The sequence below is a fragment of the Squalius cephalus genome (genome assembly GCF_949319135.1).
Source record: "Squalius cephalus genome assembly, chromosome: 1".
In the NCBI taxonomy this organism is placed as follows: Eukaryota; Metazoa; Chordata; class Actinopteri; order Cypriniformes; family Leuciscidae; genus Squalius; species Squalius cephalus.
In genome coordinates, this window is record NC_137122.1 from 29774044 (window position 1) to 29786916 (window position 12873).

Consider the following 12873-nt stretch of genomic DNA (forward strand, 5'->3'; position numbering starts at 1 on the left):
ATGTTGATGAAAAACAGTTACAGTTGGAAATTTTTTTTTTATGTGGCAGCACGAAAACAGACAAAAAAAAAAAACAAGGCATAAATTACACGCCTACAGCGAATCCACTGCTTTTTGTCTTTTCATTTGCTAAAAAGGTTCTGGTCTTTGTCAGAAAAAAAAAGCAGAAATTACACCAAAATGTCCCTTTCATTCCAACCAAAATCTCTTGAGAGCACATCACATTGAATTCATGACAGCCAAATGCATAAGCTTTCCAGAAGAATTTGCACTGTAGGCAGCATAAGAATAATCAATGTAAACAATCTACAAAACTATTACTGTTTTACACCCCACTATGGATGTAATGAGTGGAGCCACTTTTTGCCCAATCAACATTCAGAGGTTTATGTTGGATTGCATAGCAACAAAATGGCCTAAAAATGAAAGGAGCCCTGATAATTCAGTGAATAAGCTGTGCACACTTCCTCTTTTCAAAAGTGAGCTGCCTATAAAGACAACCTCACAGTTAAATCTACAGCTCAGACTTTATTCCAAAAGAAGCTGACAATAGCTAAGATACTAGTTACTCTAATAAACACAAAACGTATTTGAAGCACACAAGAAACTCAATTAATGTTCACATGTTGAAAAAATATATACATTGCAATCTGGGATTATTGTTGTAGGATAAATGTGATGCTAGTAAGACATCTTATATTGCAGCATCATTTTGAAATATTTTTCACATTAGGAGGGCCTATGACCCTTTTCTAAGTTTTATAGGTGGGCAGTTCACAAAGTGGAACAGAGCAAATAAGCTTCACCCTGATACAAGAATTAATCAATCCTCTACAAGTTATATGGCTAAACGAATGACAGTTTGGTGCTAAAAATAAGTATTTCCCCTTCCATTGGTTTTAGCTTCTCAACATTGCGACTGTCTCAGCCGGAAAGCAAACATGCACGGCGAGCAAAAAGTAAAGCGTCAAGGAATAAAGGAAGATGTTTGATCTACACGACAAAGGTAAAGGAAGAGGGAAGTAGATTTGAGGTGCAACTTTTGTAAAACGCAACAAAAACTCCATGATATTTGCTTACTCGCAAGGAAAAGAATGGATCTCCACAATGATTAGGCCTGAAATTAAACAAGACAAGACTAGACATTTAAGCTGGCAAGCTCAGGAAGGCTGGCAGAGGAAGCGCTGAGGGTCATGTGAAGAACGCCAAGCATTGAACAAGCAGGAAATAAGATTATTGGAGGAGCAGGAAATGATATTATTAATATGAAGGTGAAGTGTTCCTAGAAAACACTTCAGACCTATATAGGCCACAGGGACAAAGAAAGATCCATTGAATCCTATGCAGAGCTCTGAATCATCACATGACTGAAAAGAGAATGTTTTTAATGCTTCGCCTCCAACCCTCATTTTAAGAGGATTTTTCTCCTTAACAACTTAACCAGATGCAACCGAGCATCTTTCCTGATGGCAAACAGTGCACAAAGGTGTCATTGTGATGGGACTGAAGGATATTTTATACAGCATATAATAGCAGTAGTGTGTGTGTGTTAAGGCCCATAGCAGAGGCAGCAGTGTCCCAAAGAAAAGCACAGACACAGCAGAATGAGCACTAGGTCACACGCTGAGCTAAACAACAGAGCTGGGGGCTTTTCAATCCCCATTTACAGCCAGACAGCCATGCAAAGGGTGTATACTGGAAAACCGTCTGTGTCGGGTGCATCAGAGAGATTGAGAGCTGGGGTAAGGAAAGGTGACGGATGATTTAAAAATCATGCATCTTTCAGCTGTGGCAGGGAGACGAAGGGTGCAAGAGACCACAGCTCTATACCTTTACTTTACCTTTCTTAGTGACCTTTCAAAGACCTGAAACAATGTTTTTCCCACACATCATCTCAAGCCAACCCTTTGTTACTTTTCAGACTCTCCTCTATCATATTGTAGGGCAGGAGTCTAACCTTAATTCAACTTGAACCAATTATTCAAGGTCTTCAGGATAACTTAAATTTTCCAGGCAAGTGTGGAGCTAAACTTATGCTGGTGGTCCTACAAGAGTGGGATTGGACATCTCTTCAGGAATTGGCACTGTAGAAACCTGTAACAGATCTACGGTTCTGGTGGCTGGGTTCAAAGTTGCCTCTAGATGGTTAAATTTGGTCAAGCTTCATTTAGATCAGGAGTGTCCAATTCTAGTTTAGTTTAGCTCCAACCCAAATTAAACACATCTGAACTAGCAAATCAAGCTCTCCAATAACACTAGAAACTTCCAGCCAGCGAAACTTTGCAGGATTATGGCCCCTCAGGAACAGAATGGGATATCCCTGATTTAGATGGTTGATCAGGTGGACTATCAGAAGTTAGAGCTGTCAGACCAGTAGGACAAGCTGGTGGGATCTGGTTGAGATGGTTAACTAAGCTTTGGCTATTTGTGACTGGTATGACAAGGTTTTTCCAGCAGGGAACTTTACATCTCCACAAAGAACACAGGAATTTCATCAGATGAAACTCTGGTTTCATGGAGTGGTGAAGCCTACCTTGCTCTTCTTATTAAACAACCGGAAGGTTTTATTCTTGTTCTTGCCCAACAGCTCTAGGGGACCTTTAGGAGTGCCAAGGCTGCTGTCCGAGGAGGCCCGGTTGATGCCCTGACTGTAGTCCTCAAACTCCAGATCTCCTGGTCTCTCGAAGCCAGACTTATGTTGCTCTATAACAACCACAGAGTCCTGAATAACACAGAGACGTGTTAGCTACCAAATGTGTCAGTTTGCAGAAGGTTGACTGCTCTCTCAAAGTATTTGGCTTAATGCAGGGGTGTCCAATCCCTCTCCTGGAGGGCTAATGTCCTGCTGAGTTTAGCTCCAACCTGCCCAATCACACTAGTAATCCCTAGTTCAGGTATGTTTAATTACAACTGGAGCTAAACTCTGCAGGATTGTGGCCCTCCCGGAGCAGGATTGGACACCCTTGGTTTAATGAGAGCAGGAAATAAGGAATGTTTTTCTTAGAAACGCAACTCGACTTACGTTCCTCTCATTTACATTCGTGCCAGCTCTGGTAATGCCCTCCAGACACTTCCCAATGATAGGCATGACTTGACGCTCCGTGTCTGCAAACTGGATGTAGCCCTGTGCCATCTTTTTAATTCGCCGTTCATCCATGTCCTGCAGATTCTGCAGAGAAAATAACATGCATATAACTCTAGATATCAGTATAAAGTCTGCAAGACTGTTTGGGATCATTCCCATAGTAAGCTGATAGGAACAGATGCGTCTCGACATGTTAGGACTGAGGCGGGTGCTTCTTACATTGAAAATAAGGGGCATGTCTGTGAAGTAGAACTGATTCTGTTCTTTGTTGTACTTCTGAAGCTGTGCAGCATAGTCGTTTTTACACTCTTCTGCTATGTGTGTTCGCATATGTGCCTGCTGTTTGGCCTATGGTCAGATAAAAAAAAAAGTGAAATCAGACCCATGTACATAAAGAGGAACAAGGAAACAACAATAATGCATTTGGATATAATGGAAATGAGATGGCAGGATGGGAAGATGTGCATACAAAGGTGCGGCAACACCTGTGAAACCTTTTGGGGAAACGAATACCTTCTCCACGTCGGCTTTGGTAGCATTGAGGTCTTGATCTGTTTTCTCTGCATTTTGAGTAGCCTTTTCTGCTTCTCTCCACTCCCTTTCAAATCGTTTTTTACTCTATCAAAAAAAATAGAGAGAAAAAAAACATCAAAGCTATCACTGTTGGTTACTACTTAGACAATGCTCTTATTTTCAGCCATTAAAGGGATAATTTACCCAAAAGTTAACATTGTGTCACCACCAAACCTATATCACTTTCTTTGTTCCTCTGACATATTACTACTGGCTATTACACACAAATAAAACAAGGCATTTAGCATCACCAAATGCAAACCTGCTATGAGTATTCATGCGGCATATTTGAATATACATTTAAAATTCCCTGTGAAGGGGCTTGAGTGTGGTTTTATCAAATGTGGTAAGCATATTTACACTGCCAGAATAGGTCTTTATTTCCTATATAGTGCACTATGTGCCGTTCACATAGTGTGAGTAAGTGTGTGAATAAGTGATTGATTTCAGGCACAGCTGTGGGAAGCTTCAGATTCAAGAGAGCATTTGATTGGACAGACAATATGGTAAGTTCTTCTAATTGTGAATTTTGCCATACTTTTGGAGCACCCTCTCTTATTGATGACCTTTTATTGAAATAATTTTTGGTATTTATAGCTTAACAGCATCTATCCCCACTCACTTTTATTTCTTGGATAATATCAGCATTAATATTCTATCGAACATCTTTTGTTTTCCAAAGAGGAAAGAAAGTCATACTGGTTTAGAACATGATTTCTACGTGAAAGGCGGCGGAGCCTCAGTGCCACACCCACCTAGTACGTAATCGCCACAAACCAATGGTAGCACGAAGGTGTTTACCAGCTGGAGTGAACTTTTCTGGAAAGTTTGCTTTGGCAAGTCGTTTCGAACTCCCAAAATGAACTCCAAACGAACATCATTTGGCCTGATTTTGTTCGAAATGACATCACATCAGGGCTGTGTTTCCCAAAAGCATCGTAAGTTGATCGTAGAGACCATTTGTGGCAATTGTTGTATGATCAACTCACAATGCTTTTGGGAAACGCACCCCTGTTCGTTCTGGTATTTCGTATATTGGGGCCTTAACACTGTTTTTCCTGACCACCCCTGTGTAAATGATTACAACATTGAAAAACAATAATAGTTTTAGAGAGATCAAATTTTGATAAAACATCTAAAACAACTTTTTTTCTTTAAAACAATGTGCACGAAAGAATATAGTGTAACAATGGACATTTATTAATTAATAGTCAATTGTGAATTTGTCATCATTAATGAAGTCTCGTCTAGAAAGTAGCTTCCTAGTCTCATAAAGAAAGTAGCTTCCTCTATTATTGAGCCTGTAACTTATGTTCTCTCTTTGTCACTCAAAACAGGCGTTGTACCAAGAGATCTCAAATTAGCTAAAGTAACTCCCTTGTTTAAGTCTGGGAATTCACATTTATTTAACAATTATCGACCTATTTCAGTTCTACCTTTGTTTTCTAAAATACTGGAAAAATTAGTTTATAAAAGGATATTAAAACACTTGACAGAAAATTTGATCTTATATGATCACCAGTATGGCTTCAGAGAGAACATGTCTACAGAAATGGCTCTTTTACAGTTTGTCGATAAAATCACAAAAAATTTGCATGAAAAAAATAACACTATTGGTATATTTTTAGACTTGTCGAAAGCATTCGACACAGTAAATCATAATATTCTTTTAGCAAAATTAGAAAATTATGGTATTAAACATATAGCCTTAAATTGGGTACAAAACTATTTGGAAGAAAGAGAGCAATTTGTTTATGTTAACAATCTGAGCTCAAGTAGGGGAAAACTTTTATGTGGGGTACCGCAGGGGTCCATTTTGGGACCTCTATTATTTCTAATTTATATCAATGATTTAAGAGTTGTTTGTAAAAATGTTATGCCACTCATGTTTGCAGACGATACATGTCTTCTATTATCTCATTCTAACATTGACACATTGATAAGAGAAACAAATGAAGAATTACAAAATATTTCTGAATGGTTTAAAGTAAATCAACTCTCTCTTAATATAGAAAAAACTAACTTTATGATTTTTAGCACAAAAAACAAAGGAGACTGTCAGGACATAGAGGTATCAATTGATGGTTTAAAAATTAGCCAAGTGAACCAAATAAAATTTTTAGGTGTTATTGTTGACCAAAAATTAACCTGGAAATATCATATTCAACATGTTTGTAGAAAAATAATGAAATCTGTTGGTATACTGAGTAGAGTTCGCTCTTTAATTGATATTTCATGTATGAAAACATTATATTACAGTTTAATCTATCCCCACATTCTGTACTGTAATATTGTTTGGGGTGCAACATGCCAAACATATCAAAATAAGATTTTATTAATACAAAAGAAATTCTTAAGAATTATGAGTAATTCAAATAGATTGTCATCATCTGCTCCGCTTTTCATAAAATATAACATTTTGACAATATTTAATGTTAACATCTATTGTATAAATGTCTTTATGTACAAGTATGTGAATATGATAAATATTATGCCCAGAGCTTTTAATAACTTTTTCATGTATTCTTCGGATGTTCATGCCTACTCCACAAGGCACTGTAAAGATTTTTATCTTCCTTTTTGTAGAACTACAGCCAATCAATCTACACTGAAATACAGAGGGCCTTCCCTCTGGAATCATTTAGACCCCATTTTAAAGACTAAAACCACTCTAAACTCTTTCAAAAGAGAGCTGAAACTAATGTTAACATGTAAATAAGTTTATTTTGTTAATTTGTTATATTGAAATGATTGATGTATTGATTGTATTGTCTTGTTTTGATCATGTAATTTTATGTCCATTTAATGTGATTTTGGGGAGGTGGTTTTATAAGACCTCATGGTCTTCTCACTCTCTCCCGCACAGTATTTTCGTTTTCTTCTTTTATGGATTTGTAAAGTTGTATTTTAAATGTTATATGTGCAAATAAACCTTCAACCTTCAACCTTCAAGTCTGAAATAGCTGCCCGTTGTTAGCTAACTGAAATAGCTAAATTACTCTGCATATCGAAATACTTGAATGTGTTTCTGTTTACATTCCTTACTCTTACCTGAACGAACACAACGGCTACAGAAACAAACGGTAAACAATCACTTTCAGTCCCCCTACAAAAGAGCTCTCTCGCCACAGTCAGCGCTTACGCCACAAAGAGACGTGACGCAAGCCTCTGACAGGGTGCAAGAGCCAGTCAGATCTGGATGCTCAATGATACACTCAAAGACACACCGCCCACAACAGGGTCTCCATCACAACCTGTCACAGAGAGAAACTTACAATGTCGAGCTGCTTGTAGGTGCCCTCCAGAGACTGTTGTGCTTTCTTGGCATCTGACAGATGCTGTTCATTATAGACAGAAAGAGAGAGAGAGAGAAAAACATGGTCATTGTGCTTTGGGCTTTCTGACATAAAATCTAATTTTGAAAAAAAACCCTTTTTTTTATATTTTCTGAAGAAAAATATGAGTGCTTGCTTGTACAAAACGGAAAACCATGATTTATAAGATTAAAGTCTGCATGAAATAAAAATTCATCCCATCTATTTTCTAAATGAATCATTCATAATAAGATCCATAACATGCATCCATTTCTTTTCTTGACTTCAGCATTTTTAAAGCCCCTTGTGGTGAAAACCAAGCTTTTAAATGTTGTTTATATGTCTATGTGGTGTTTTTAATATGCTTTAAGACAAACCATGTACAAATTCATAAGTCAACACCATTGCTGAGTATTTTCTCCTTAAAACTGCAGTGAACCAAAGACAGTCTCAAAAACATGGTTTGAAATCGCTGGTGTTTCTGACGCCACAAACTACCTTGTAATCAATCACGTCAACGTGTGATCATCAACGAGTGGATCTCTGAGCCGGTGTGAGTGAGTGGAGGCGGGGATAATTTGCATATTCATAGAACCGCGTATACTAAATGAGGCAAGAGAGTTATATTCAAGCTATTTTAAGGCATGCAGAACTTTTTTTCTAGGAAAAAACTTTTAAATATGTCATTGTGATGATCAAAGACGAGTTTTAATGGATAAAATTATTGACTTCAGGCCAGGGGGACTTTAAAACATAACTCCATCTTCTCTCGAGTGAAGCTGAACTCTGGTGATGTATGCCGGAGTTCTCTAATCATTCAGTCCGCTTAAACCCCACCCCTTTCTTATTATTCAAATCAGACTCCATCCAATCAACAGCTGATGAACCCTCCTTCTACAAGCGTCTATGTGATTTTTTCCGCCCGTTATATCGTCTGCCAGGCAAAAATACTTTTTTAGTTTTTAGTTTTTAACAGCAAAAACATGTTCTGTGTGAACCTGCCCTTAGAAAGGAAATGGCACACCTCTCTCAAGCAAAGAAAATGTACCTCACAAATCTGAGGTATCATTCTTGTCTATATCAACAACATGCTGGATTGAGTTTAATACTCATGTTTAGTCATTTGTTTAAATGTCTGACTCTAAGTATGAGCAATGGTAATAGTGATTTGTGCCTTAGGAAGCACAAACAATAAAACAGTGTCCCATAAATTCCAAGTGACAAACAAGAGGAGACGGCTGAGGTTATATGGTGAGCTTTAACTGTTGTTTATGAAGATCATCAACAGTGTTGCGCAAATCAAAAAGAGCCTTCCTCCCCAATAGACTATAATGTTTCTTCACAAGTTCTCCACTGCCTTTCCTTTTTACCCACAATCCCCCTCTCGGTGTCCTTCCCAGCCCTCTGTCCCACAGCATGCTTTATTTTAAGCATGGCCCAGTTTCTCCGACGGCCTCTCTCGTTCTCTCACCATCTTGCGCTCCTGTTTGAGATCCTGGAGGTACTTCGTGAGCTCGATGCAGATATTGATCATCATGTTCTCAGCGATCAGCTCCCTTTGGCCTGCATAGTCATTCATCTCATTCAGGATGTCCAGAAAGGCCTGGTGATTGGAGAACCTAAAGAAAAGTGATACGAATGAGATACAATGCAAGAGATCTCCATGACCTTCTTTTAGTCATTTGTGATAACTCATGTTCATTCATTCCCCAATGAATCTTTCATTTCAGACTAATTTTGGGGTGGGGGAACTCAAAAATCAAACCTCATTAGGGGTTGCAAGCAAGTTTTACACTATGCATACAAAATCTGTATAAAACAATAACCAATAATTTAATAGCCCACTTTCACAATCCAATCAAACCCTGATGTTTTACTTGTAAATGCGCCACATTGCAGAGGTTCAATGTGTTGCGAATGTTGTTTCATCACCTGTGGCTGATTCAAATAGTGCCTGATTTCCATGAGTGACTTCATTAGTTTAGCTTTCCAGAGGGAGCATACGTAAAGTCGTTTACACGTGTATGCGCTTGTTTGTTAAACTAATGTGCTTTTGTTTGGAGTCGGCAACGGCCCCACAGGTCCTGCTGCTCAGTCACCGTAGCAACATCAGACATAGCTCAGCGTACCACAGTGAACTGATTATAGTGACTGGGGATTTGTCAGCTTTATTCTCTGATTGCACATTGTTCAGGCTGGATAGTTCAATTGTCATCACAATTGTGAGGAAAATAAGCTTTTGAAATGTGCAAAATTACCTGCATTCCTGCTCTTCTTTGCTGCCTCGTTTAGGGCTGTATTTCTTGGTTAAATTCCTAGCAACCAGAAAAATAATCCACTGGATCAACAACATCATAATACTGTCATTTGCAAGTGCTCAAGTTTCAAAATATCAAAAGGTTGCATAACATGCCACGTTGGAGATCGAAAACTGCAGAGGTCCTGCCGGAGCAGGTGGCCGTGAAGCATTTGCATGGGACATAGTGTTCAGAACATTTGTCCTTTCCAAACACAGACATTTTGGGGTATGTCATCGGGACATTTTCTTTACTCATTTTTCTTACCATAACAACACTAATCAGGCAGAAAGGGAGTTTCCATATCTATATCTGCTGTCTATATCAGGGGTTTTCAAACTTTTAAATGGCAAGGAGCCCAAAACAATCCCCTTGTGAGAATAATATAAGTGAGTGATATGATATGATAATATATGGTGATATATGATAATATATGATATGATATAATATATATGATATGATATATTTGATATATTATATGATATATGCTATGAGATATATAATGATATGATATGAATGATATATGATGTACAGTATCATTATATGATATAATATAATGTAATATTAAAACATTATGTTCAAAATGAACATACTTTTTCTATTATATTATATTATGCGTGAGATTTTTTTAACCCTCTATGGCATGACTTTTTGTTTTTGGGGAAAAAAAATCTTTCACCCCATTTTTTGGGAGCTTGGGGGTCCTTGATAACATATCCATCATAAAATGTGCCCCCCCTCCACCCCTGAACCAGATATGGGTTTGTTGCCTCAGGGCAACACTGTGCTATGAGGGTACTAAAACTCAAAGTTTTTCTACATAAGTGGAATAGGGAAAACAAGCAATATGTGCATTAGAAAATTATTTATTTTGACAAACATCAATCACAAATGGTTTTAACCAATCACAAACATTAAATAATCAACAAAAACAACTATTACTACTAATTACAACTAACACCCCCCCATATGTATGTGTATGTGTAGTGTTTGGTGTAAATGTTCATATGAAAATGAAAATTTATACATAAAGTGTTATGGGGGGTGTTAGTTGTAATTAGTAGTAATAGTTGTTTTTGTTGATTATTTTAGTTTGTGATTGTTTTTTTTTTTATTGTTTTTTCTATGTTTATGTAACGTAGGGTGCTTTCACACTTGCATTTTTGGTGCACACCTGGGTTCGATTGACATCAGAGTTTGGTTTGATTGGATGAAAACTTCTCACCCTTTCCGAACCACACCCCAGTCTGAATAAAAAATGTGGTCTGGTGTTCACGTGAATTGTGGAAGTGACGTATGATTTAATAAAACTTTGTGTTTGTGTGTTCTCACTCCCTTTTCTGGCAAACGTGACTGACGCACTGCATACTTGGGGGTGGGGTGGGGTGGGGTGGGGGGGAATACTCTTAAGCAATTAAAATGTATTTTCCGTTGCTTTTTTTTTTTTAGTTTTTTACAGTTAAAATTACAGGGAAAAAATACAATCACAACTAACACCCCCCCATATGTATGTGTAGTGTTTGGTGTAAATGTTCATATGAATATGAACATTTATAGATAAAGTGTTATGGGGGGTGTTAGTTGTAATTAGTAGTAATAGTTGTTTTTATTGATTATTTGATGTTTGTGATAGGTTGAAACCATTTGTGATTGATGTTTGTCAAAATAAACCTTCTAATGCACATATTGCTTGTTTTCCCTATTCCACCTATGTAGAAAACCTTTGAGTTTTAGTACCCTCATAGCACAGTGTTGCCCTGAGGCAACGAACAAAAAAACACAGTTTTAGTATATAAATTAAAACAAAATAAATCTTTAAACAATCAAACATACTTCTTTACATACTGATGCACATGCATATATTTTTTAATAAAACAATATTTTAACTTAAACATGTTATAAAGTGATATTTATCTTACTAATTGGTGGCACTCCACCCAGCTCCACCCCCCCAAAAAAGGTCACATCCACTTCAGCCCCTCATTTCATTGAACAGACATGTCAGGTGATATTATATATTAAAAAATATATATATAAAAAAATTAAAGGGGCGGTGTGAGGTCCAAAAATGTGGTTTGTTGCCTGAGGGCAACACCATGCCATAGAGGGTTAAATGATTTTTTATAGAATTTCTTGGTAAATGTGCTTCATTTAGTGACGTCTGAATTAACTGCTTGTTTTCAAACATATGATTTAATATCCCTAAGTTACAAATCAAATAGAAATAGCACATGAAAGTTAAAAGTTCCAGCTGCATGATGTAACCACTTTTTATTGGTACGTACGCTGTACAAGTCTGGTATAAAGAATATTTTTGTTTCGGTGGCCAAAATGTCCGCCAATAGAAAAAAGTTTTGTTCAGCAAGAAAAATAAATGAGAGGGAACATTGCAGATAACTAGAACTGTATTAGCGTCCACACAACAGAGGACAATATTGTTCTGTTTATTCTGTTTTCTATATATTGTAATCATTATGTAATTATGCAATAATACATTACTTGTAATAATTACTTCAATGAGCTCATGGTTTCTGCCTAAAATGTATACATGCGTGATTCATATATATGTACATTTTTGAAATATATAACTTACATAATATATATAACAGATCACTCTAAATTGTAATGTAGACAATTAGACTGCTTTAAAACATATATATTGTGAAAAGTGCTATACAAATAAATGTGACTTGAAAATGTATATTTATTTGGGGGGGGGGGGGGTAAAATGTCATGGTGATGCAACTGTTTTTTATCATAATGAAGAAAAAAAGCCTCATTAAAGAGAAAAGCTTATGAAGCAATTAGGCCTAATCTTTTGATTATAGTTTTTTTTAGATATATATATATATTTTTTTTATTGCTTAAAAAATAAAATAAAAAAAATCATGTGGTACGATAGCCAAAGTAAAGTGATGTACGTAAAGTGTAAGTGATGTGTGACCATGTGTCAAGATCAATAGAATATGCACATTTTTATGGGAAAGTTATTTCAGGTTGTAGACCGTCATGTGGTGCGACTCGCCAAAAACAATTATTCTTTATAAATTAATGTTGTTACTTAGGATATATGTACTTTTACTTTAAGTAAATCATTAAAAAAAGCCAGCATAAATGCAAATTATAAATCTTTTAAGGATTTTTCATTTTCTTTAAAGTCATTGGCCCCTTGGTCCTGCCATTTGTCACGGTCAGTAGGGATAGAAGCTCAGACGCACATCAAACACTGTGCCGTGTTTCAGTTTCGATTGACCAAGCACAATTGTGTACTCTCAAAGAGCTGGACTACAAACTGAAAGCATTGAAATGTGTCAAATAAGGAAGGCCATCGTAATCAAAACCAGAGTTCATTTGTTTCCTTCCTTTGCATACGAGAAGCCGAGACAGAAGCCAATGCTAAGCAGCTTTCCACACTTTCACTCTATCCCTCCACATCCCCTCAGTCATATGCTCGTCTGCTCCCACTTCCCCACTTCTCTCAGAGCGGGAGGGAGGGAGGAAAGAAAGAGGTAGCGTGTGGAACTCTGAACAGTCTGGCAGAGATCAAGTAAGTGTCAAGGCATAGTCGTGAATGAGAAGGGGAGCAGGCGCGGATATGCTTATC

At 37.1% G+C, this 12873-nt stretch overlaps 1 protein-coding gene across 3 annotated transcripts in view; it reads right to left on the reverse strand.

Moving 5' to 3' along the window:
- trip10a (thyroid hormone receptor interactor 10a) overlaps positions 1-12873 on the reverse strand; it is a 34105-nt gene that overhangs the window by 9552 nt on the left and 11680 nt on the right. For all 3 annotated transcript variants that reach the window (XM_079891134.1, XM_079891133.1, XM_079891132.1), the window contains exons 3-9: positions 9231-9287; positions 8444-8591; positions 6934-6996; positions 3599-3703; positions 3305-3433; positions 3023-3169; positions 2534-2722 (exon numbers count right to left, since the gene is read on the reverse strand). In XM_079891134.1, the coding sequence (XP_079747260.1) occupies positions 2534-2722; positions 3023-3169; positions 3305-3433; positions 3599-3703; positions 6934-6996; positions 8444-8591; positions 9231-9287 (838 nt within the window). The remainder of the gene's footprint in view (positions 1-2533; positions 2723-3022; positions 3170-3304; positions 3434-3598; positions 3704-6933; positions 6997-8443; positions 8592-9230; positions 9288-12873) is intronic.